This window comes from Microcaecilia unicolor, chromosome 9, assembly GCF_901765095.1.
Source record: "Microcaecilia unicolor chromosome 9, aMicUni1.1, whole genome shotgun sequence".
Taxonomy (NCBI): Eukaryota; Metazoa; Chordata; class Amphibia; order Gymnophiona; family Siphonopidae; genus Microcaecilia; species Microcaecilia unicolor.
Genome location: NC_044039.1, coordinates 170,299,475 through 170,326,491, shown reverse-complemented (window position 1 = coordinate 170,326,491; position 27,017 = coordinate 170,299,475). Strand labels below are relative to the sequence as shown.

General features: G+C 42.2%; 1 protein-coding gene across 7 annotated transcripts in view; it reads right to left on the bottom strand.

Moving 5' to 3' along the window:
• The window catches only part of KTN1 (kinectin 1), a 227,432-nt gene that overhangs the window by 191,804 nt on the left and 8,611 nt on the right, over nucleotides 1-27,017 (bottom strand). For all 7 annotated transcript variants that reach the window (XM_030215125.1, XM_030215126.1, XM_030215128.1 and 4 more), the window contains exons 2-7: nucleotides 26,547-26,693; nucleotides 26,028-26,201; nucleotides 25,483-25,613; nucleotides 20,450-20,566; nucleotides 10,230-10,370; nucleotides 2,040-2,146 (exon numbers count right to left, since the gene is read on the bottom strand). In XM_030215125.1, the coding sequence (XP_030070985.1) occupies nucleotides 2,040-2,146; nucleotides 10,230-10,370; nucleotides 20,450-20,566; nucleotides 25,483-25,613; nucleotides 26,028-26,201; nucleotides 26,547-26,693 (817 nt within the window). The remainder of the gene's footprint in view (nucleotides 1-2,039; nucleotides 2,147-10,229; nucleotides 10,371-20,449; nucleotides 20,567-25,482; nucleotides 25,614-26,027; nucleotides 26,202-26,546; nucleotides 26,694-27,017) is intronic.

Sequence of the window (27,017 nt, the reverse complement as noted above, 5' to 3'; positions counted from 1 at the left end):
CAGACTGGATGGACCGTTCAGGTCTTTATCTGCCGTCAATTACTATGTTACTATGTAATAGGATCATAGGAACAGGTAGTGAGTTTGGAGGAAGAGAAAAGCTAGCAGGTGTTGAAGGAAGGTGGGAATGAAGAGAAGACTTGGTGAAGAATATTAACCTTGTAAACCTTGTCACATAAGCAATCAGCCATGGTATGGGCAGGAGAGGGTTGACTGTGGAAGAGATATTGCAAGGGTTGGAGACACTTAAATCTAAAAAACTAGTGATCCAATCCAAACAAGCTAGTATGTGCAGAAGGTGAAAACCGCCGCTCTACATCTTCAGATGGAGGAAAAAGGGGCCTCAGTCGGTGCCGTGGCCGAAAATGTTCCTAATAAGTTTTTAGAAATCAGTTATAATTGGCTATTTCCAAAGATGAAGATAATTTAAAATTATAAAAATAAACAAAAAAAGAAAAACCACACAGTTTTACATTCAAGAGAGAGTTTGGAGGTTTTTTCAGGTGAGCCAATGATTGAATAGCCAATTATAGCCAATTAGAGAATTGCCCTTTAAGTATTTCAATTTTATTTTCCATGGAGATGCTTTACTGGTATTTATTGGTTATTTTATTTATTTATTGCATTTGTATCCCACATTTTCCCACCTCTTTGCAGGCTCAATGTGGCTTACAATACATCATGGATAGTGGAAATAAGAAGAGAATATACATTTAGTATTACAGAATGATTTTGGGTTGCATGGTAATGGAATACATGATAGTAATATAACAAAAGGCATTATTAAACATTTCTGGATATATGTGGGGAGTTTCACATGTGTTGATCTTTGTGGTATATCTTGTCAAAGAGATGGGTCTTCAGTAGTTTGCTGAGGTTGGTCAGTTCATAGATCGCTTTTAGGTTGCGTGGCAGCGCGTTCCAGAATTCCGTGCTCATGTAGGAAAAGGTTGATGTGTGCATTAATTTGTATTTTAGGCCTTTACAGTTGTGGAAATGAAGATTGAGGAATGTGCGAGATGATTTTTTAGCATTCCTGGGTGGTAGGTCTATCATGTCTGACATGTAAGCTGGGGCATCGCCATGGATGATTTTGTGAACTAGGGTACATACTTTGAACGTGATGCGTTCTTTGAGTGGGAGCCGGTGTAACTTCTCTCGTAGGGGTTTTGCACTTTCGTATTTTGATTTTCCGAATATGAGTCTGGCTGCCGTGTTCTGGGCTGTTTGGAGTTTTTTTGAGTATTTGCTCTTTAGTGAGTTGCAATAGTCTAGATGACTGAGTACTGCTAATGATTGTACCAGATTACGAAAGACAGTCCTTGGGAAGAATGGTCTTACTCTTTTTAATTTCCACATTGAGTGGAACATCTTTTTGGTTGTGTTTTTCGCGTGATTCTCAAGTGTTAGGTGCCGATCAATGGTAACTCCAAGAATTTTTAGGGTATCCGAAATTGGTAGATTTAGTTTTGGTGTGTTGATGATGGTAAATTTGTTCATATTGTGTTGAGAGGTGAGTATTAGGCATTGGGTTTTTTTCTGCATTAAGTTTCAGCTAAATCTAAAACCAGAAGTCTTAAGTATTTTCCTCCTGCTATTTTTTCATGAGCGCTTTAAGCACTTACTGTGCTTCATATATCCTGAGTGTGCTCTAATTTACTAACTTGATTTTGGAGGTTTCTAATGATACTCCTGTATCACTAAAAATAAAAAATATGCATATTCAAGGATACACAACACTATAAAAAGGTAAACTTATTGGTTCTTACCCTACTGGAATTTAGAAAATAGCACTATACAAGTGACCTGTGTCTTCTAAAGCCACAGCTTTCCATGTGATCTGTTACTATCTTGTGATAATGTCTTTCAAACAATAAAACCATTTTTTTTAACAAAACAATAATGAAAAAAATTGATCTTGAGCATTTTGTCTTTCATACAACAGAAGCAATAAGAAATCCTTATCATCAATAATATAGTAAATAAGAAAACTGCAACCCACCCCGAGCCTCAACATTTATGAAGCATAAAGTACATACTTGCTTTCCATTTGGTTTGTAGCAGAACTGACAGCGTCTCGAAGGATGCCATTTTCCTGTTTCAGGTGGGTGATCTGATTCTCCATCTGCTCACGAACTTGTTTGAACTGAAAATACATATCTTTCAATTATTTCTAGTAAAATATTTTGAAAATACGATACCCATAAACATCAACATAATCTTTCTTGAATGCCTCAAGCAATGTCAATCCAGTTTCAGATAGGAAACTTATTTCTTACACCTGTCTGTATTTTTCCTATCTTTAAAAAAGTTCTCATCTCAGGTATTTAACCTAAAAGTCCTAAAAGTTGTATTTGTTTTACACTATGGACTTCAGTAACTATTTTATGGAAATTTCTATGCAAGCTTGTTGAATACGGTGCTCTCCATCACAGATAACACTTTCCCGACGTTGCTGGTACAGACCTCATTCAAGCTCAGAACAATCCCCCCCCCCCCCCCCCCCCACCCACCCCTTTTTTTTTTTCAAACTGCTCTTCTGAGCATGCGTGGTGCTCTTACACTCCCCAACTGCTCCACTTGTAAAAGTATCTGGACTGGCAGTATGATATCTTTACTCAGTGGGCGGGTGAGGCACTTTGTTGGCTTTTAAACATCAGGTTCATTGTAACAGTTGCGCCTCTTAACAGCATTTTTGACTAATAATTGAATAGAAAGAAAAAATAGGGAAAAAGCATCTACTGTAGCTAATTTCATCCCAAAGGATCCAATATAGTAAGGATCCAATATAGTACCTAAGAGAAAGGCAAAGAATAACTGAGTACCAATGGACCATCTTGCATACAAGAGCCACATCTTTAAGACACAAATATAGGCAGAGGAGTCAGGCCTAAGAGGTATAAACTTACTGGGGAAAGTCATCCTGCAAGGTATCTGCTAAATACTCCCCCCCCTCTAATATGACGACAACTTTAGATGCATCAGTACAGATACATATGAGGTAAGTTGAGACGCATGAGACGAGGTGGCATATGCTTAGATAGACCACAGAATCGCCCCAATCGTCAAGACCGTCAGGATCACCCGCACACACAATCACAACCGTAAATAAGTCAGTAGTTATAAATTTATCTAGATATCCCTTGTCAGTCATGGAACATGAGATTCTTCCTAGGGGGCTCTCCTTTGTTCCAACACAACTTCACAATCCCTTTTGATGTAGAATGGATTTTGAGAAATTTTTGAGAACTCTTCAGATTAAAATATTTTTTGCAGGAAAAGATGACACCAAAATAGATAAATCAGTGGCTAAAAATAAATCGAAGTGGATTCCACCAGGACCATTGGACCCTGTTGTGTATTTTTAAACATCTGGTCTTAAGGGAATTTGAACAATTAGAAGATACTTCAAGGTGGAATAACTTGTTTAATGTTTCCAAAGAACAGCATATTACATAAGTTAAAGCTGAATAAAGGGAACACGATTAGAAGAGCCATAGAGACTCACTTTCAAAGCACTTAGACTTACAAAGTTCTGCGCAGATCTTTCCGCAGTGATATCAATATCCAGTTAGCACTGCTTTGTCAAAGAATACGGGTATCACCTTATTCCAGTGATTCCCAAACTGGGTTCCGCAGACTAATGTTCGCAAACTTTTTTCAGGGGTTCCAAAAGCAAGAAGTCGGCAGCGTGTTTCATCTGACGACACAGCACAGTTCAGTGGACTGCTTCAACTAAATTTAAAGGTAGGCCCCTCCAAAGTAGCACAAAGTAGTCAGGGGGAGGATGAAGATGCTGGATTGAGGGTATAGCAAGCACTGTTCCCTCTAAGCTGTGTGGTAGCACACCCTTTCTTGTACTACCGTACAGGAAAGTCATCAAGCCCTCATGCCACCACCCCCTCGCCTGCTTTTCTTGACCAGCAGCAAAACAAACTTCACTTGGGGGCTGCAGTTTCTCTACTCACAGCTGCCAATCCCGTCCCCTCTGACTAACTTCCTGTTCTGGGACAGAATCAGCAGCTGTGGGTAGAGAAACTAAAGCCCTGTGAGCTAGGTTTGTTGTTTTGTCGCTACTGCTGCTGGTCAGGAAAAGCAGCAGCGGTGGCAGGGGTGTTCCAGGGGGAGGGGTGTTAAGGACACAATGAGGAGGGCAGATGCTAGGCGGGAAGGGGGGAGAGAGAGGATAGAGTAAGTTAAAGTCTGGAGAATAAGAGGGTAAGAGTAGAAGAGCAGAACTGAGGGAAAGAGATAGAAAACTGTAGGTAGACAGTAAAAAGAAGGAAATTGAAGACTGGATATTAAAAATGAATTAAATTTAGATGACGAGACAGAAAAATTCACTGAAAAAAGCTGAATCATGAAGGAGGAGAGAGAAAAATGAGAAATGGAAATCTTGGCAGGAAAGCAGAAACCAAAGACTAGGACCAACACAATTAAAAAAAATAAATGACCGATGGCAAGATGGCGATCTGAGAGGAAGTCGCGTCTGAGCTCCCGAAACCCGACGTACTTGCCTGAGAGAGCAGCACTTTCCCCACGAGAATTCATGGGGAAAAGGAAGGGGAAAACAGGGATTCAGCCCTCCTCCAGCCCTGGAAGCCCGGCGCTCCGGCAACAAACGTTGGAGAAGTACGGCGTTCAGATGAGTAAAACCCCAGCTCCCGCGACGATGGAGTCCGTAGCTGGACTATCGGACCGCAGCATAGAGGCAGTGTCACTTAGCCCGCCTCCAACTACAGCACCACCGCGACCCGGAAGTGTTCGCTTCCTATCGGATGGGCAAGCTACTGCAAACCGAAGGGTTTCCTGCACTAGCAACCGGAGGAGGCCCCGTGGAAGCGTCGACCCCAGAGAAGTTAACGGCTACAGAATTGGGGGCAGTGAGCCCTGCACTCACTCCTGTCCTGGTGGCATCTTCCATGGATAGCGGTGAAAGATTAAGACCAGCTGTAATAACGCTTGAGTTGTTGTGGGACGCCATACAGGGGATGAACACCAACCTTACCAAGGTAACAACTTCTATAAAAGAGGATATTGTAAGTTTAAAGCAAACTCAAGAGCAGCTTTGTGGGAAAATACAAGAAAATCAAGAGAAAACTGAAACACTGGGAGGAGAGTTTAAAAAATTACAGGATCTGACAGGAACTTTGGTAAAGGACAGAGACACTATAGTTAAGAAGATTGAATATTTAGATAATCAGGGGAGGAGAAATAACTTAAGATTCCTTAATTTTCCAAAGTCTCCTCTAATTCCTGCTAAAGATATGCTAAAAAAATATTTTGGACAAATCCTAGGAATCCCTGTGGAGGGCTTTCCGCCCATCACCGGGGCTCGTTATATATATGGAATTCAATCTCAACCCCTGATTTCTCAGCCTCAACCAGATCTGAACTTGACAGAGTTCCTTGAGAGTTCATTGGAGATGGTTACTGAACGCACAACTCTCCTGGTATCTTTCGCTCTTGAACTTGATAGAAATAATATCTTTAAATTGTATTTCAGGCATATGAATGCATCTTTTTTTGGAGCTAAGATTCAGATTTTCCCCGATCTCAACAAAGAGACACAAAAGCGTAGACGAGAGTTCCTGGTGTTAAAGCCAAGAGTTCTCGCTTTATCTGGAACATTTGTTTTAAAGTATCCATGTAGATGCTTTGTGTCCATTGGTGGTGTTAATTATATGTTTCTTGACCCCAGAAAAATGCAAATATATATAGATTCGAAAGAACATAGTAAGATTGGTGATCAGACCTGAGGCCCCACTTTAAATATGCTGTTAAATCGGCTAGCGAGTAGTTAGGGTTTTCTTCCTCTCGCAGAGTAAATTAAACTCAATTAATTTTTCCTTTATTTTGTTATTCCTAGTTTCTTGCCTCATAATGTGGTGTAGTTTGTGGTCAATATAAGAATGATTATATTCCCTATGTTATAGTACGTTTAAAATATTTTCTGTATCTATTACATTTTTGAAATGGATGTAAAATTGTAAAATCATAAATAAAAAAATTAAAAAAAAAAAAAAATAAATGACCAAAGGATAAAAAAAATGTTTTTAAAGTTTGGGATAAAGTAAAGTAATGTGGTAGCCGTGCTAATAAATACAAATAGAAAATGGAAATCAGGTGACACCTTTTTATTGGATTAATTTTAATATATTTTTGACAGAAACCAAAACCTCCTTATTCAGGTCAGAACAGGATATCCTCATAGTAGCTTACTGGTTTTATTTGTATTTGTTAACTTGTAGCATAAAGATTGGAATATATCAGTTTTTAACATTTATGTCCCATATCTTTATACTTTGCAGTACAGGGGGGTAAATGCATCATTCTCTGTTTACTGTATTCAGAGTCTGGCTTCTTGGGGGTTCATTTTAATTTTTGTCTACATATTTCTATTTTTAGTTTGTAGCCACTTATTCTATACTGGGTGAGGGTCTGTGTTCTACATGTGTGAAAGAGACATGGTTCTCTGTTAGCACTGCTGTCTGTGAAGCATCCAATTGTACTAACCTGGCTTGTTTAGTTCTCCCATAGGCATATTGATGTTTTAGTGCCTAAACTATATGTTTAGGCTACTCCTAAACATATTGATGTTTATCAAGTCCCATTTCCCTTTTCCTAGGTAGAGCCTTGTTTTGTGGCTCGTGGATGTTACTGCTATTATGGTATAGTAGAATTGCTCTATAAATCCTGAGTGACATTCGTAGTGTTTTGTATTACTTCACAGTATGGCTGGCACTAGATTTTACATTTGGATCACATCTTTCTCAACAGTAGCTCAAGGTAGGTTGCATTCAGGTACACTAGGTAATTTTCCTGTCCTTGGAGGGCTTACAATCTAAGTTTTGTACTTGAGGCAGTGGAAGGTTAAGAGACTTGTCCAAGACCTCAAGGAGCGGTAGTGGGATTTGAATCCTGGCTTCCCTAGTTCTCGGCCTGATACTCTAACCATGAGGTACAGATAATACTTGACTGTGTATTAGCTATAACTAATGTTGGGTAACTCAACAGTAAACTAAAGGCTAGCAGAGCTGAAACCTGATAGCCATTTGGCAACATACCAAAAACATTGACAGTGCTGCTGAACATCACTATTCACATGGCCAACAGGAAGATGCTGGACTGGGGAGCACTATTCTTTTTAATATATTGTATTTTGGCATGCATTTTGATTTTTTTTGGTGCACAATTTCCTGGAGTGTATACAGTTTGCATATTACAAGAACTGCACACAATATTAGAGATGCAGTTGCACCACGGAGCGATACAAAGGCATTATAACATCCTTATTTTTGTTTTCCACTCCTTTACTAATTATACCAAACATTTTATTTGCTTTCTTAGCCGCTGCCACCCACTGAGCAGAGGGTTTCAACGTGTCATCAATGATGAAGCCTAGATCCCTTTCCTGGTCGGTGACTCCTAATGTGGAACCTTGCATTATGTAGCTATAGTTCGGGTTCCTCTTTCCCACATGCATCACTTTGCACTTAAATCACATTTGGATGCTAGTCTCCCTATCTCATTTTCTAATGCCTTGGTGTGACTTGAACAGTCCTGGCTAGGGGGGTACTCCACTTTGGGCAGTAATTTGTCTTCTTAAAAAAAAATTAGCCGCATTAATAAAGTACCCCCCAGTGAGCCTTAGTTTCCCTCTCCACAAGTGGTGTGGATTACGGGATCGTTTTTTCTCTGAATGTAAATATTTTTTACAGATGACAATTTGCCACACTCTGGGATTTTTACCTGGTCGCTTAGACTCTGCCTATAAGATGAGAGCAACAGAGACTCTGCACTTTCAATCAGTTCTGGAAGGAGGGGAATTTATTCCCTATTTGGACCTGGACCTACAGGACAAATATGGGCTTCTGGAGGACGATCAGTTTCGTTACTGGCAATTACATGATTTTATAGTCCGCAGGGACTGTGGAGAGCTGATGTTAGAGAAGTACCTAATGAAAGAGTCCAGAGGAAATTGGAGAGTCATGGGATAGGAGGTAGTGTTCTATTGTGGATTACAAACTGGTTAAAAGATAGAAAACAGAGAGTAGGGTTAAATGATCAGTATTCTCAATGGAGAAGGATAGTTAGTGGGGTTCCCCAGGGGTCTGTGCTGGGACTGCTGCTTTTTAACATATTTATAAATGACCTAGAGATGGGAGTAACTAGTGAGGTAATTAAATTTGCTGATGACACAAAGTTATTTAAAGTTGTTAAATCACAGGAGGATTGTGAAAAATTACAACAGGACCTTACAAGATTGGGCATCTAAATGGCAGATGACGTTTAATGTGAGCAAGTGCAAAGTGATGCATGTGGGAAAGAGGAACCCGAATTATAGCAAGGCTCCACGTTAAGAGTCACAAACCAAGAAAGGGATCTAGGTGTCGTCGTTGATGATATGTTGAAACCTTCTGCTAAGTGTGCTATTGCAGCTAAAAGCAAATAGAATGTTAGGTATTATTAGGAAAGGAATGGAAAACAAAAATGAGGATGTTATAATGCCTTTGTATCGCTCCATGGTGCGACCGTACCTCAAATATTGTGTTCAATTCTGGTCGCCGCATCTCAAAAAAGATATAGTGGAATTAGAAAAGGTGCAGAGAAGGGCGACGAAAATGATAAAGGGGATGGGACGACTTCCCTAAGAGGAAAGGCCAAAGCGGCTGGGGCTCTTCAGTTTGGAGAAAAGGCGGCCAAGGGGAGATATGATAAGAGTCTATAAAATAATGAACGGGAGTGGCCTAGTGGTTAGGGTGGTGGACTTTGGTCCTGAGGAACTGAGTTCGATTCCCAGCACAGGCAGCTCCTTGTGACTCTGGGCAAGTCGCTTAACCCTCCATTGTCCCATGTAAGCCGCATTGAGCCTGCCATGAGTGGGAAAGCGCGGGATACAAATATAACAAAAAAAATAAATAAATAAAAATGTGAAGCGTCTGTTTATGCTTTCCAAAAATACTAGGACTAGGGGGCATGCAATGAAGCTACAATGCAGTAAATTTAAAACGAATCGGAGAAAAGTTTTCTTCACTCAACGTGTAATTAAACTCTGGAATTCGTTGCCAGAGAATGTGGTAAAGGTGATTAGCTTATCGGAGTTTTAAAAAGGTTTGGACGACTTTCTAAAGGAAAAGTCCATAGACCATTATTAAATGGACTTGGGGAAAATCCACTATTTCTGGGATAAGCAGCATAAAATGTTTTGTACTTTTTGGGGGGATCTTGCCAGGTATTTGTGACCTGGATTGGCCACTGTTGGAAACAGGATGCTGGGCTTGATGGACCTTTGGTCTTTCCCAGTATGGCAATATTTACTTATGGAACGGGAACTGAGGGAAGGCTGTGCTAAGGATGGTATCACGATTGGATAAGGTCTTTCTTCTCTCACCTACTCCCATACACCATTATATACATAAATGGGAACCAGATCTAGGTAAGAACTGGGATCTACAGCAATGGGATATTACTTTTAGGTATCTCCTTAAAGCCTCGATCACCAGGTTATTGGAGAATAGCTACAAAAATCTGTATCATTGGTACTATACCCCAGCTCAGCTTGCCCGAATTTTTAAGTCAAGCACTGGGCAGCAGGGGGACATCTAGTGGGTGTACAGTGATACTGTCTTTTTGGACTACTATAGTGCACACTTTAGAGCAGATAATTCGTGGCCTATCCAGTTCAGGCAGAATATTGTCTGCTCCATTTTAAACTTGTGGGAGTCAAAGAAGAACAACATAAATTAGTTTTACAGTGAGCAAACTAGTATTGGCGGCCACTTGGAAACAGCTATATACACCCCCAGTGGACAAGGTCCTTCAGAAAATAGCTATATTTAGCAGATAACTAAAACGTACTGTTCTACAGCATGGTCAGATGCTTTCCTTTCATAAAACTTGGAATCTGTATTATCACTGGCGATCCACTAAGTTGGTGCCTCTATAGGGGGCTTGTGTAAGTAGTTGGGTTGGAACTTTTCTTGAGGGGATACGGGAGCTTCCTGTTTTCACATGTGCACACTGCCTCTTGTAGGAGGAGTTTGGGTTTGGCCATGGGGGGAGGGGAGAGTTGGGAAGGGTTGAAGATCGGGAGGGATTTTCTGGATCTCTGATATGGGAAATGTTGTGTTATTCAACCATGTTGTGTGTCTATACGTTTTTCTTATTAATATTCAAAAATAAAGTTATTAAAATAAAAAACAACTCAGAGCTACACACTACTGTACCTTCAGCTGCATTTGTTGGGTGTCCTGGTAATTGGTATGCATCTTGTTTTGTAAAGCTGCATTTTCTTTCTCTAGCGTACTGATCCGTTCTCTCACCTTGGCTTCCATCAAACTGCCCTTCTGCTTCTCTGTTAAGAGCTCCTTAAAAGTAAAATAAAAATATTACACACACATATTATGTATACATATATACATGTTATTTAAAAAGATACGAGTCCAAATAAGTATTTACTGACATCAAATGGTGTACTGTACTGCAATTATATTTCACTGCAAATGATCATATATCATTCTCACTTTAGAAAAAAATTTCTTTACACATCTCCCATCACACCCATTTCTACAACTTTGTAAATTATTTGATCTTCCAAGTGTCCCAGGACAAAATTATTATTAATGGAATCTCTAGTTTAGAAGAACAGGCAGGCACAATGAAAACCACACTACTAGTCACCTGAGTAATGGATTCACTTTAAAGAATGAATTTGCTATCCATATGCTTCATAGTTCGCCTCAATGAAGCAACATCTTTGATAGCCAGAATTTTAATATCTACTCACTCACAGAACAAGGGCAAGCAGACAGGGAGAAGGAGGTGGCAATAGTGTCTTTACTGCTAATCAGAGTCCAGGAGATATAAGGAAGCATAACCACAGAGAAGAAGGAAAAATTAGTTAATTACCTGATTATTCTCTCTCTTTTATCAGTTCACACAAATGGGTTGTGACCATCCACCAGCATGTGGAGCTAGAGAACTCAGATGCGCCTTATAACCTCCTGTGCTTAGCAACCAAGCCAGTATTCGATAAACGAGTGAAAGAGTGACTTCCAGAGGAAAAACTCCAGCCTCTAGATAGAAAAAGAACTATGAAATAAAGGAAACCATCACAGAAGGTCAGGCTCTGGACTGATCATTTGGGAATAAAGGAAAGAAAATTGTCAGGTAATTAACTAATTTTTCATTCCATTATATCCCAAGGATCAGTCCAGCAAATGAGATGTACAAAAGCAATCCTTAAGAGGGAATGGACTCTGATATCCTTGCAGTGAGAATCATGGCCCCAAAGGAAGCATCTGCTGGAGAAGACACATCCAAATGGTGATGTTTAAAGGAATGAGAAGATGGCCACGTAGCTAACAGATCTCTGCCAATGAAATTACCCTTGACTCTGCCAAAGGAGTCACCAACGGCCTAGTAGAATGAGCCTTGACGTATATGGGAGCAGATCTACACATCAGAATGTAAGCCGAAGAAATAGCCTCCTTAAGCCATCAAGCCACTGTTGCTTTGGAGGCCGGCAAACCCTTCCGGGGTCCTGCAAAGAGGACAAAAAGATGATCAGACCACCTGAAATCGTTGGTAGTGATAAGATAGCGCAAGGACACACTTCACATTCAACAGTCGCAAGGAAGCATATTCTGCAGAATAGACCTCCCTGGAAAAAGAAGGAAGAAACACAGTCTGATTGACATGAAAAGGAGATACAGTCTTTGGCAAATAGGATGGAACTGTCCGCATGGAAATTCCAGAGTCATAAAAGCGGAGAAATGGATCCCTGCAAAAGAGAGAGAGCTCTGAAACTCTCCATGCTGACAAGATGGCAACTAGAAATACTGCCTTTAAAGTAAGATCTTTGACAGTTGTCAAATGAAGAGCCTTAAGAACCACCTGAAGAATCCACTGAGGCCAAATATTGCGGAGAGGGGGACACAGATGAAAGACTCCCTTGAGGAACTGCACTATATCAGGGTGAGCAGCCAATGAGGCATTCTGTATCTTGCCTCAATGAGACACCAATGCTGCCACCCGAACCGTGAGCAAATTGAGAGTCCAGCCTTTTTTGAACCCTCCAGGAAGGATAAAATTTGAGCCAAGGAGCACAAATGGAGAAACACCATTCTGTACACATCAGCTCTCAAAGGTTCTCCACACTCTAGCATAAGTAGTAGTGGACCACTTTCGGGCTTGCAGCAAGGTTTAACATCATCCATGTAACCCTTCTTCCTCAATCGCGCCCTCTCAAGAGCCAGACCGTAAGACCAAAGTAGGAGGGATCCTCCATAAGTGCAGGACGTTGATGCAATAAACCCTTCTGTGGAGGAAGAATCAGCTGAGGAGCGATTTGAAAACGGATGAGGTCTGCATACCAAGGACATCTAAAGGCAACTTTGCCAGACGAGATCTGGATGCCACATCAGTGCCCAATGCCTCAATCATAGCCAGCATTGCACCGAAACGGCCAAGGCCATACCCTTAGCTGATGCTCGAAAAATATGATAAAGAGCGTCTGACAAATAGAACAACCCCACCTCTAGGGTAGGGAGAAAGTATGGAGGAGAATCTAACAGGACAATTGCTGAATCCACGATATAGCCCTGGCTTCAAAAGAACAAGAAATTGCTGCCAGAGAATTTAAAGCTAGTAGAAAGGCAAGCTTCAAGGAAGCCTTAAGCTTGCGGCCATGCATATCCTTTAATGCAGTGCCGCCTTCAACAGGGATAGTGGTATGTTTAGTAACCGTCGTAATACGGGCTTCCACCTTAGGCAAACTACTCTAAATCAGATGGCAAAAGTGAAGGGGATATAATTTGGACATAGTGTGAGCCACCCAGAGGTTAAAATCGGGGGTCTCTCACTGAGCTGCAATAAGCTCCTACACAGCCTCATGAATATGGGAAGATACAGGAGGTCTCTTAGTACCGGACACAATAGATAGAGCAAGACCAGAGGACTGAGAAGCAGAGGAAGAAATGTTTAAAGCCTCCATAGATTTTGTGATCAACAGAGGAAACTCCGCTCTCAAAAACAGCCTACCTACTGTAGAATCATCACCCCCGTCTGCCTCTGAAATGTACAAATCAGGGCCATCAGCAGAACTAGGACAATCGGAATACACAGATAAAGCCTCCTCTGAGTCCCGAGGAGGAACATTCTCCAAATCCTGTGAAATGGAAAGTTTTCATTTCTTAGGAAGCTGTTCCTCAAAAGCAACGTGAGGGGAAGGAGAGGCAGCTTGAGCCGACTTTAATAAAAAGGCCTGATATAATAAAAGAACAAATTCAAGTGAAAACGACAGGGCAGACTCTTCTACCCCTTCAAAACCAACATCCCAGGACACAGTAGCAGGCGAGGAACCCACTGACAAAATAACTACCAAAGCCTCATGGAGCACAGGAGCTGTTGGCACAGAGCCCACCAAAACTGCCTGCAAAGAGGTGGGAAAATGTGGGATACAAATGCAACAAATAAATCGGAGCGGAGCTGCATTGAACTCCCGGAGACGGAATACTGACAGCCAAAAGACAACAACGACGTGTCCACAGAAGAAAAGCAAAGCGCAGGGCCGTGCCGATGCGGTAAGCGAGGTAAGCGCCGCAGGGGGGCGCCCACCTCTGGAGGGCGCCGCCGCGGTGCTTACCCTCGCCCCGCCGAGGCCTTTAAATCTTTTGGTCGCCCCGGGTGTCACCAGAAAGGGGGGTGCCGCCGCTCCCGCTGCTCCTCATCCTGGCACCCCCCCCCCCCGCACCAGCCCTTTAAATTTATTTGCCGACGCGATAGTGAGCGCAGCACCTCGTGTGGAAGTAAAGGAAGCGGATCCGATCATCTCATTGGGCCTTCCCTCACTGTCCCGCCCTCCTCTGACGCAACTTCCTATTTCCTCTAGGGCGGGACAGTGAAGGAAGGCCCAATGAGATGATCGGATTCGCTTCTTTTACTTCCACACGAGGTGCTGCGCTCGCTATCGCGTCGGCAAACAATTTCTTTTTAAAGACGGGTGGCAGGGAGAAGACGAGGCAGGGTGAGGGTGGGGGACAGATGGGGTGACCGTGAAGGTGGGGGAGGACTCGGATAGCAGAAGGGACTGGGTGGGAGACAGATGGGGTGAGGGGGACTCGGATGGGCAGAAGGGACTGGGTGGGAGACAGATGGGGTGAGGGGGGGGGGCACTTGGATAGCAGAAGGGACTGGGTGGGAGACAGATGGGGTGAGGGGGACTCGGATGGGCAGAAGGGACTGGGTGGGAGACAGATGGGAGAAGGGGCATGGAGCTGGAACTGGGGTCTGAAAAGTGAGCAGGAGGGAGAATGGGGTCATGCCTGGGGCAGGGGTGGATGGGAGAATCAATGGATCTGGAACTAGGGGCAGCCGCAGGTGGGAACTGGGAGCCGAAAAGAGGGGGCAGTGAGAGAGGGGGGATAGATCCTGGATGGAATGGGGAGTGAGAGGGAGGGCAGACCCTGAATGGATGGGAGGGGGAAAGAGAGAGGGCAAATGGTGAATCGAAGGAGCAGAGAGAAAGGGCAGACAGTGGATAGAAGGGAGTGAAAGAGCAGACAGTGGATGGAAGGGGGCAGATATAGAGGGCAAATGCTAGAGGGAAAGGAGAGAGAGAGGGCAGATGGTGGATGGAAGGGGGAGAGAGAGATGGCAGACTGGGGCAGATGGTGGATGGAAGGAGCAGAAATAGAGGGCAGATGTGGATGGAAGGAACATTAGAGAGGGCAGACACTGGAGAGCAGAGAGAGAGCGAAGACAGATGCTGGATGGAAGGAAGACGGTGAAAAGAAGATAAGGAAAGCAGAAACCAAAGGCAACAAACTGTAAATATATATTTTTATTATTTTGCTTTAGGATATAGTATTTTAGCTGTGTTAATAAATGTTTATAAATAGAACATGTAAATAAGGTAATCTTTTTATTGGACTAATTTTAATACATTTTGACTTAACTTTCAGAGAACAAAACCCCCTTCCTCAGATCAGGATAGGATACTGTAACAGCACTATACTGTATTGACCTGAGGAAGGAGATTTTGGCCTCTGGAAGCTAAATGTATTAGTCCAATAAAATGGTATTATTTTATTTTCTGTATATGTTTTATTTCTATTTGTTAATTTGTAAAGTGGTGATTGGTATTTGTTAGTTTTTTCAAATTTACATCTGCTGTCTTTATATTTTGCACAGTACTAGGGGACATTTTCTGTTTCTGTGGTGTTGCATTGTATGCAGAGTCTGGCATCGGGGGTTCAGTTTAATTTTTGTCTAAATAGAAAGTTTATGATTACTTATCCTATAGTGGATTAGGATGTATCTGTGTTTGAAAAAGACATGGCTTTCAGTTGGCATTGACTGTGCAGGATCTACGATCTGTACTATTCTGTCTGGTTTCGTTTTACAATAGGTGAATTGATGTTCTAGTGCTCACTGTAGTGTTTAAGATGCTTTCCTTTTCCTTGTGTGACTCGTAGAAACGACTGCTTATGGTATGGTAAAATTGCTCTATAGGTCGTGAGTGTTTTGTATTCTCGGTATGCCTAGTACTGGATTTGGGGGGGGGGGGGGGTGTTAAACAATGACCGGCCCCGGGTGTCAACTACCCTAGCTACGCCACTGCTGCCGACGTCTCCCTTCCCTTGCACTCGTTGGTTCCCTCAGTGTCCCGCCTTCTTCTGACGTCAGAAGAAGGCGGACACTGAGGGAACCAAGAGCGCAAAGGGAAGGGAGACGTCGGCAGCGCTCCGCTTTCACTGACGCTGCTGCGACTGGAAGTAAAAGATTTAAAGGACCCAGGGTGCGGAGGGAAGGGCAGAGAGGCATGGATGGGAGGGCAGGGCCCAGGGAGAGGACAAATTGCTGGAAGGGAAGGGGCGGGGAGAGAGGATTGCTGGCTATGGATGGAGGAGGGAAGGGCAGAGAGGGACAAGGATGGACATGGGGGCCCAGGGAGAGGACAAATTGCTGGAAATGGAGGGGAGGGGATAGAGGAGGCAAGGATTGCTGGCTATGGATGGAAGAGGGAAGGGCAGAGAGGGACAAGGATGGACATGGGGGCCCAGGGAGAGGACAAATTGCTGGAAATGGAGGGGAGGGGAGAGAGGAGGCTTGCTGGCTATGGATGGAGGAGGGAAGGGCAGAGAGGGACAAGGATGGACATGGGGGCCCAGGGAGAGGACAAATTGCTGGAAATGGAGGGGAGGGGAGAGAGGAGGCTTGCTGGCTATGGATGGAGGAGGGAAGGGCAGAGAGGGACAAGAATGGACATGGATGGGAGGGCAGGACCCAGGGAGAGAGGAGAAATTGCTGGAAATGGATATAGAGCAAGAAATGAAGAAGAAAGGAGAAAAGTAAAGAAATAAATGGAAAGGAAGCCCTGGAAATGGAGTTAAGAGGACATATAGCAGCAGAATCAGATACTGGACCAGCATGATTGAAAAAAAGAAAGTCACCAGACAACAAAGGTAGAAAAAAATTATTTTATTTTCATTTTAGCGTTTGGAATATGTCCACTTTGAGAATTTACATCTGCTATCTTATTTTGCAATGTATAGCAATTTGTTTCTAAGAATATTGCTGACAATTCCTTTCAGTGTGGCAAGTGGTGAGCGATCATTTTCATGGGGGGGGGGCGTGATCATTTTCACGGGGGGGGGGGGGCGCCAACTGATAGTCTGCAGGGGGGCGCCAGAGACCCTAGGCACGGCCCTGGCAAAGCGTGCAGGAACTGGTAGCGGACAGCTTACCCCCGCAGGAATTAATAAGCTCAGACAAAGAACAATAAACATACTCACAGAAAACAACTAGTCTCATGACCTCCAAGGCACTGAAGCCCCACAACCTTCCCACAGCACAAGTGCTCTCAAAAAGAACTGCAGTGGCTTTTTTTTTTAAGATAGGAGGAGGAGAAAAAGAGAAGGGAAGACTGAGATAAAGAGGTAGAAAGTGGCAATGGGGGAGCAGGGAGGACCTGGACCACTAGGTTTACACTTGAGGCACACAGAAGTCACCACAGCGCACAGGAGCTGCTATCCGGCCTGCTGGAGATAGAGAATACTGGCTTGGTTGCTAAGTGCAGGAGCTTATGAGGCACAACTCATTAGAATTCTCTATCTCCACCTGCTGGCAGATGGTCACAACCCATTTGTCTGGATTGATCCTTAAGACGTAATGAAAAGAAAGGGTTATAGCAGGGATAAAATGAAGGAAAGAGGAGTGTGAGGGGAACAGAAGGGACTACACCAGAATGGGAGAGGAATGTGCGTTCACTGGGGAAGAAATTCAGTCATGTACTTCCATCAACCCCAGAACAAACAGAGATGTAGGGGTTAGACTACACAGTGAGTGCATCTCTTTGGCTGCAAGTTAAGTCCTGCAGGAATTTTCACAACCATGTATAAGGAGAACTTAGTATCTGGAAAGGCAAAGCAGAGTGTGTCTGATGTATCTGCTATCATTGTTCGAGTACAGAGAGTATACTGAATTACATTAGCACTACAACTGTACAAAAAGAAAGAGAAACGAACAGGGTGCCAAAACACAGACAAATTCTACTGGTACGCCAAGAAAGCCCAACCCCCGATAAACTGCTGCCTTCAAGGGGCAGGGGATACAGGCGTCAATATTACAACTGAATACTGCAGCACTGCAAGCCTCTCCGTGCTAGTACTATATTTTAAAAACTTGAAAGCCAGTTATGCTTAAGTCATACTTTATGAAAAATCACAAATATGAAACAACCCATAAGAGATTACCACTTAGTAACAAAATGCAGAAAAAAAAACTCTACAGAAATTTGTTGTTGGGACTTCGTATAGAAATTTGTTGTTGATGTGAGAGGTAATGGTGCTGGGGCCGCTTGATAACAGTGATCATAATATGACCGGACTTGATATTAGCTCTGAAGTAAGAATACCTAGGAAATCAAATACGTTAGCGTTTAACTTTAAAAAAGGAGACTATGAGAAAATGAGAACAATGGTGCGAGGGTCAAAAATTTACATCAAAAACACCATCCTTGAAGCCCAGGCCAAATATATTCCGCGTATTAAAAAAGAATCGATTGGACTGCTAGATGACAGTGGGATAAAAGGCGCGGTCAGGGAAGACAAAGATAAAGCCATAGCGGAGAGATTAAATGCTTTCCTTCTGTCTTCACAGAGGAAGATTTGGGAGAGATACCGGTGCCAGAAATGGTCATCAAAGCTGACAAGTCGGAGAAACTGAAGAAATTCTCTATAAACCTGGGGGATGTAAAGGGGCAGTTCTACAAATTGAAGAGTAGCAAATCTCCTGGACCGGATGGTATTCATCCAAGAGTACTGATAGAACTGAAAAATGAACTTGCGGAGCTATTGTTAGTAATATGTAATTTATCCTTAAAATCGAGCGTGGTACTGGAAGATTGGAGGGTGACCAAAGTAACGCCGATTTTTTTAAAAGGTTCCAGAGGAGATCCGGGAAATTATAGACCGGTAAGTCTGATGTCGGTGCCGGGCAAAATGGTAGAAACTATTATAATAAAGAACAAAATTACAGAGCATATTCAAAAGCATGGATTGACACAACGCGAACATGGATTTAGTGAAGGGAAATCTTGCCTCACCAATCTATTACATTTCTTTGAAAGGGTGAATTAACATGTGGATAAAGGTGAGCCAGTTGATATTGTATATCTGGATTTTCAGAAGGCTTTTGACAAAGTACCTCATGAAAGACTCCAGAGGAAATTGGAGAGTCATGGGATAGGAGGTAGTGTCCTATTGTGAATTAAAAAATGGTTAAACAGAGAGTAGGGTTAAATGGTCAGTATTCTCAATGGAGAAAGGTAGTTAGTGGGGTTCCCCAGGGGTCTGTGCTGGGACTGCTGCTTTTTAACATATTTATAAATGACCTAGAGATGGGAGTAACTAGTGAAGTAATTAAACTTGCTGACGACACAAAGTTATTCAAAGTCGTTAAATCGTGGGAGGATTGTGAAAAATTACAACAGGATCTTACAAGACTGGGAGACTGGGCGTCTAAATGGCAGATGACACTTAATGTGAGCAAGTGCAAAGTGATGCATGTGGGAAAGAGGAACCCGAATTATAGCTATGTCATGCAAGGTTCCACATTAGGAGCCACGGACCAAGAAAGGGATCTAGGTGTCGTCGTTGATGATACGTTGAAACCTTCTGCTCAGTGTGGTGCTGCAGCTAAGAAAGCAAATAGAACGTTAGGTATTATTAGGAAAGCAATGGAAAATAAAAATGAAGATGTTGTAATGCCTTTGTATCGCTCCATTGTGCAACCACACCTCAAATATTGTGTTCAATTCTGGTCGCCGCATTTCAAAAACGATATAGTGGAATTAGAAAAGGTGCATAGAAGGGCGACGAAAATGATAATGGGGATGGGACGACTTCCCTATGAGGAAACACTAAAGCGGCTAGGGCTCTTCAGCTTGGAGAAAAAGGAGGCTGAGGGGAGATATGATAGAGGTCTATAAAATAATGAGTGAAGTTGAACGGGTAGACGCTTTCCAAAAATACTAGGACTAGGGGGCATGCTATGAAGCTACAAAGTAGTAAATTTAAAACGAATTGGAGAAATGTTTCTTCACTCAATGTGTAATTAAACTCTGGAATTCATTGCCACAGAATGTGGTAACGGCGGCTAGCTTAGCGGAGTTTAAAAAAAAGTTTGGACTGCTTTCTAAAGAAAAAGTGCATAGACCATTATTAAATTGGACTTACGGAAAATCCACTATTTCTGGGATAAGCAGTATAAAACATTTTGTACTTCTTTGGGATCTTGCCAGGTATTTGTGACCTGGATTGGCCACTGTTGGAAACAGGATGCTGGGCTTGATGGATCTTTGGTCTGTCCCAGTATGGCAATAGTTATGTACTTATGTAACTGATGCCCATACCACATGTGGCAATAACCAAAGAAAATAATGGACTACAATAATCACTGGTTTCACGTTTAAGTTTTTCATTTTTTGTGTATTATAAGATCATTCAAAAAAATAACCTCCCTGCTCTAAGAGATAGACCTGACATGATCCCAAGTTTCAACACAACTGTGCCAGGGATCAAGATACCCTCTTTACTCGCATACAGGTCATTGCATTGGTCATACCATCCCTGAAGGCACAGGCAGCCTATGAGTTTTCAAAGCGCTCAGGGGGCCAGCAAGGGGGGGGGGGGGGAGGAACTGTACAGCACAGAGAATGAGTGCCAGGCAGATGGCATGTGTGCCTGAGGGTTGCTAGCCATTAAAGAATGATCGGTAACACAAAGGAAGTACATCTGACTGAAAAGATAAAACATCCAATTTGCTAAGGTTTTTCTCCCATTTTCTCTTCAAGAGAAATAAGTTTAGAACAGCAGGCCCAAAATATTCTTTGGGCTGAGCAGATATCTAATACACACAGCCTTTTCTTTTGCATGCTACTTACCTGTGTTAACTGTTTAAATTGCTCCTTTGTAAGAGCAGCCTCTTCCTTTACTGCCAAAAGCATCTTATCTTTTTCTTGAAGCTGACGCAGGGCTGCCACTGAATCCCCCTTATTAGCCTGTAGCAAAGAAATGCCAAAAAAGAGTAATCAGTTACTTATCACCTAAATTTATACTAAAAAGAACCAATGTATAACATTGAACACAGGTAGAATACAGAGGATTGTTGCAGAGACAGAAGTCTCTCAAAGGATCAGATAATGATCCACACAGCTACCTTTCGTGAAGGCTTTCCAGAGTGACCAAAAATATCTCACTTAAAACCAATGGAGATGTATTAGATGTTGTTTTAAGACTGAGTGCTTGCAGTGCTTTCTCTGCTGTTATACTTTGGTGACAAGTTTTTATTCAGTGAACTGTTTCATGCCTCTAGTAGTAATGTGGACAGTTTTTGCTTTTTGTGTTAAGAATATCAGTGGAGAAACTAGAATGTCTAGAGTCTTTTAAAAGTTGATTTTGAGCTGTGTGTAAGAAGTTTTTTTACATTTAGCAGACTGTCCCCTGCCTTTGGTTATAACACAAACAGATAATTTATTTTAAACTAGTATAAAAGGCCCGTTTCGGTAGGCAATGAAACGGGCGCTAGCAAGGTAACCCCCCCCTGCAGCATCCTTCCTGTCTCCCCTGCCCCCCTGCAGCCACCCATCTGGTCTCAGGACCCCCTCCCCACCAACCCTCCTCTGTCCCTGCAGCCACGCATGTGCAGCGGCTTTCCTCTCCCCCTGCAGCCACCCATGTCCAGCAACTCTCCTCTCCCCCTGCCCCCCCTGCAGCTACCCATGTACAACGACCCTCCTCTCCCCTGCCCCCCTGCTGCCACCCATGTCCAACGACCCTCCTCTCCTTTCCCCTTGCCCCCCCTGTAGCCACCCATGTCCAGCGACCCACCTCTCTCCCCCGCCCCCCCCCCCCCCGCAGCCACCCATGTCCATCGACCCTCCCCTCCCCCCTCGGCACATCACCCAAACCCCTACCCCCCCCCCCCAAGCCCCTACCCCCCCCCCTCGGGCACATCAACCCCCTCGCCACCTGCAGCCGCCAATACTAACGCTGTCTGGCCGCTGCTGCGCCTCCTGTTGAGCAGCAGCAGCCGGTACAAAAAGAAAAAAGCCAAAGAAAGATTTTAAACCTGAAACATGGCTCCGTAGACAGCCATCTGGCATTGGCTGTCATCTCTGCAGCCGCTCCTCCTCTCCCCTCTGACGTCGCTGCGCTCCTCCGGGGTCTTCCTGCAGGGGCAGTGACGTGGAGGGGAGAGGAGGAGCAGCTGCAGTGACGACAGCCAATGCCAGATGGCTGTCTACGGAGCCGCGTTTCAGGTTAAAAATCTTTTTTTGGCTTTTTTCTTTTTGTACTGACCGCTGCTGCTCCACAGGAGAAGCAGCAGCGGCCGGACAGTGTTAGTATTGGTGGCTGCGGGTGGCGAGGGAGTTGATGTGCCCGAGAGGGGGGGGTAGGGGCTTTGGTGATGCGCCGGGGGGAGGGTCTTGGGTGATGCGTTGAGGGGGGGGCACTGAGAGCTGATTGGTAGGCAGTGGGAGGAGTAGGGAAACACGCGGAGCGTGTTTCCCTACTCCTCCCCCTGCCTAGCTCGTGGTTTTGCAGGGCAGGGGCTTGAGTGTTGCGCCGAGGGGGGGGCACTGACAGCTGTTTCCCAGGCAGGGGGAGGAGTAGGGAAACATGCTCCGCATGTTTCCCTACTCCTCCCCTTGCCTTGGAATCAGCTGTCAGTGAAATCACTGACATCAGTGCATTCTAAACTGCCTAGCAGACCACCTTCAAGGGAGCCACGGTACCAGGCACATTAGAACGTTGGAGGTGAAAATTATTATATAGGATGAGTTGATGTGCCTAGTGCAAAAATCAGGATACTTATCTGGTAGTCTGTCTAGTATACTTAATGTACATTTACATAGTAACATACTTAACATTTTTTTTATTGAGAGGTATAAATGTGATGTGAGTAATTGTAGATGTTCTGATTAAAAATTTTACATGATATATGATTTTAATGATAATTATAAATATTTTTTTATAGATATCAAGTAGGTCTATACATGTTTTTTAAAAACTTTTAAAGAATTGTTTTATATATGAATCTTTTTTAAATAATTGGTTTTTATTAGTTGAATCATGCTTATGATACTGTTAAATGGTTATATATGTTTTTATATTTGTGTTTTGTTTTTATAGTTTGTACCCCTGACGCAGCCTGAGGGCGAAACGTGGCCACGTCGGGTATTATTCCAAATAAATGCATTTGATTCCACTGCTTTGTTGTGTTTTTATCTACTGTTTTGTACGCAGTTGTGTGCCTTTTTGTTTTTGAACTTTACAGAGGCCACTATAATACTTCTTTAAAAACCTGGTTGTGACCCTTTGTGGATTAAGAACTACAGACTCCTTTCTTTCTTAAATTATAACTGAAAAATTTATGCCAATATTCTTGCTGATAGACTATCCAAAGTGGTACCTAAATTAATTCATGCGTCTCATACTGATTTTGTAAAAGGCAGATCATCTGATAATACAAGAATTTTATGTCATGTGTTATATAGGCCTTGCGGCACCTTTGGGGGGGGGGGGGGGGGGGGAGAAATCAGCATTTGTGGTCTCTCTGGATGCCAAGAAGGCTTTCGATTACATAGAATGGAATTTTGTGTTTTCAATATTCCATTGGGTTAATCTAGGAGATTTTTTTTTACATAATCAAGGTCCTATATTCAAATCCTATAGCTAGAGGAGCATTTCGCAAACTGTGCACCTCAGCACCCTGGTGCGCCTCAGCGACCTATCTGGGGTGCCGCAGCAAATCGTGGCTGGAAAACCCGGTAAGCATGACAGAGGGGCACCACAAGCCATGCTTACTGCCGTCACAGTTCTAGCCCCAGCAGCCTGCCTTCAGCTCCCCCACAGCCCTCTTTTTATTCCTGCCGCCCTGCATTTAAATCTTTTATTTTACCTCAAAAATCAAAGCCTTCAAACTACCAACTTTGCCAGAGCAAGCACTGAAAAAAGGCTTGGGGTGAGAGTAGGTAGGAAGGACCTGGCCACCCAAGTATGCACTCCTTAGGGAAAAGAAACCCCCTCGGGTCTCAGCCTCTGCCATCACTTATCCCCAGCGGTGCAGAGAGAGAAAGAATGGAAGAGAAATACAGATTGACTATTTAGAATATGCAATAGAAATGAGACTGAAGGGCTCACCACATCTTCCACCTGTTGGAGACTGAGAATACTGGGACTTGATAGGGCTGAGCTGGGCTCTTATTGGCTCTCGCAAGAAACATTGTTCTCAGTCTCCACCTGCCAGAAGGCGTGCACAACCCATCAGTTCAGCTGGTCCAGTCCGGAGGGACGCTAAGGAAAACCAAATTTTCCTTTTACATGGAGCAACACGGTGGACTGCAGAACCATTGTCTGACTCCCTTCCTATTTGGCTTTTAACTGAGAAAAATCTTAACAGACCTATTCCTCTCAAATACAGACTTGGCACTATTAGGCTAAAAGATTCAGATCAATTTGATATTGTACATGACACTCTATTAGCGGTCTATCAATTGCATAAAGTTCTTTCTAATCCTATTAATAATTCCATAGATGCATCACTGTGGGACAATCAGTTTAATAGTATTTGATCAAAAAAAAAACTATACATTGGCCTATATAGATAAAATGTGGTTTATATACATTAAAATACATCATTATTACAAATTCACTCAGTTCCTTCGAGATGTTATGTAATAAATATTCCCTTTCTCCTTCCCAGTACTTTCAATTTTTACAACTCCATTCTTATGAGTAAAAAAAATTATATACAAACTAGTAAAAAAGGCCCGCTTCCGAAACCAATGAAACGGGCGCTAGCATGTGGCTTTTTTTGTGTGCGTGTGTATGTTTAAAATAATGTTAGAAGCCCTACATCTTGACAAATCTGCATCCACATTTTATAAATTACTTGGAAGACTTCTAATAATCCAACTTTCAAAATCTCTGGGAATTAATATATTAAGCATCATCTTTCTGCTGAACAGTGGAATGTTTTTTAGTCCAGAGTAAACAGACTTCTTATCTCTGCTTCAGTTACAATCACTGTACTTCATGATGTAAAAGGCTATGTGGACACTTACAAAACAAACTAACGACCCTGTTAAAGGCACGCTAGAGTTTTTAGCGTGTGCTAAAAATTAGTATGCGCTATGTTGATGTCCCTAATATTCCTATAGACATCTACACGGTTTGCACATGCTAATTTTTAGTGTGTGCTAAAACTACTAGCACACCTTCATAAACAGGGCCCTAAATGGTTCATTTTAAAATAAATGTTGGAACATTGGAGCACATGATCTGTGTAATAATAACCTACAGCACTTCTGGCTCTCAGGATGGGAACGCATTTCTCAAATCTTACAGGTTAATACCATTCTATCTTATAAAAAAATTATATTATGTTCTTTATGCTTGGATGACGCTCTTCTGAAGAAAATAAGCAGCTTTTTTATATTCTAATGTCTGTTGTTTTGAAAACTTACAATTACCGAATGGAAAAATAATCAAAAAGTTAGTTTTTCTTTCTGGTGGAACTGATTTCAATTTTTCTTTGTAATTTCTGCAAGGTTATCTTTTTTATTGTTGATTGCTGATAAGACGTTTTTTCAAAATTTCTAACAAAGATTGATTTGAACTTAAAAAAAAATTATATATGGTGCAGCTTGAGGTTATGCAGGACATGTAAACTTTAATTGCTTATGTTTGTTCTTTGTTTATTATCAATAAACCTCCTTTAAATAAAAGAAAAAAGGGCTTTGCGAAATATGACCATCTGAACACTGTATAGAGGCAATCCTGGGGTAGAGTTAAGTCAGGAAAGGCAACATCACATGTACTTTTTCCTTTGAAAACTAAATTTGGAGGGGAAAGTACCTGCAGACTTTGCACCTTCCCAAATTGTTTTGAAAATTGACCCCACTGTGCTTACCTTTTGAATGGCATCCTGTACAGCATTAGATTTCTCCTTTAGCAGCTCAACAATACGAAGGGCCTCCTCTTCAGTGAATATCATGTTCTTCATAGCCACAAGAAAATCTTTTACTCTGACATCAGCATTTTCTGAAATCAAGAGAAAATTAAGATCTTTTTTGACAGTAGTCTGCGTGATCAAACTACCTTTTTCCAAAAACACAGTATGAAATCACTCTACAATCTGATTTAGGATACATGCCTCAATCTTTAAAACAGCAACAAATTTTTCAACATATTCAGCTTGCCTATTTCTTCTAACAGATTCCTTAATAACAGAAATGAGGAGAAAGGTAAAAGCTCCCAATTTCAATAACATAATAAGAAAGATTATTTACTTGGCACTTCTAGGATCCTGGAAAATAAATTATAAAATCCCAATGTTTGAAGAAAGAAATCTGTTTTCTCTATCTAAACAGATCCATCATGCTTGCACAAAAATAATAACAATCAAAAGCCTCCAACATTTTTTCACTACATTGCTCCAGACACCATTAGATTTACCTTTATCAGTTTCATTCTTAAGCTTCTTGACATTACTTTTCTGGAAGACATCAGCGTGCTCATTTTTGATTGTGTTATTCAAATCCTTTTCTACCATTGGGTTTGCATTGGTGTTATCCATCAAAGGAATGTAAGTCGTTGCTTCAATCAGAGGCTCATCCACTAAACCTGGAACTAAAGTTCCAACAGGTGATAAACTTCTGTCTTAACTTCACTCCACACAAAACATAATTATTTAATTCCAATACTATATAGCAATATGTTTTCCCACCACAAATCTCATCCATTAATTCAGGTTATCATCAGACCTACAAATTTCACATTTACAGTACTATCTGGAAAGGTAGTTATAGAATTTTACAATTTGCCTGCAACTGCTTTGGGTATTAAGGAGAAAGGCTCTTAAATATAAGCAATGATGCTGGTTAAGGAGTATAATTTCCAGCTACCCTGAAATACTGTTTAAGTAAAAAAGAAAAAAAAAAAAGATAGAGGAATTTTTAAAAAATAATAATTTACCATTTTCAACTTTTTGTTTTTTTATTGCACCTTTTCTCTTTCCGGCTCCACTTTCCTGTTTCACCTCAAACAGGTTTATTGACTCATGTTTCTTGGTGGGTGACACAAATGATTCAGCCTTTGTGTCTGAAGAAACAGGAGAGTCTTCTGCAGAGATAAAAACATGCAATAACCACGTGAAATCACAGAAGCTCATGCCTTGTTGAAAGTACAGGATAAGTTGTTATTACACAAATACAGGGCCATCTTACCCATTGAACAGACTAGGTAGTCACCTAAAGTGGAAGTTTCTTGGATGCAGCAAAGAGCAACTGCAGTCAAAGCAAATTAAGAACTAACAGATACAAACTCAAAATCTATCAGTACATACTTCTACCCACAGGAAGTAGGGACAATTATCAAACAGCTAATTAGCTCAAACTTTAGTATTTTCATATCACAATTCAAGAAGGGTATTAACTCTCACACTGA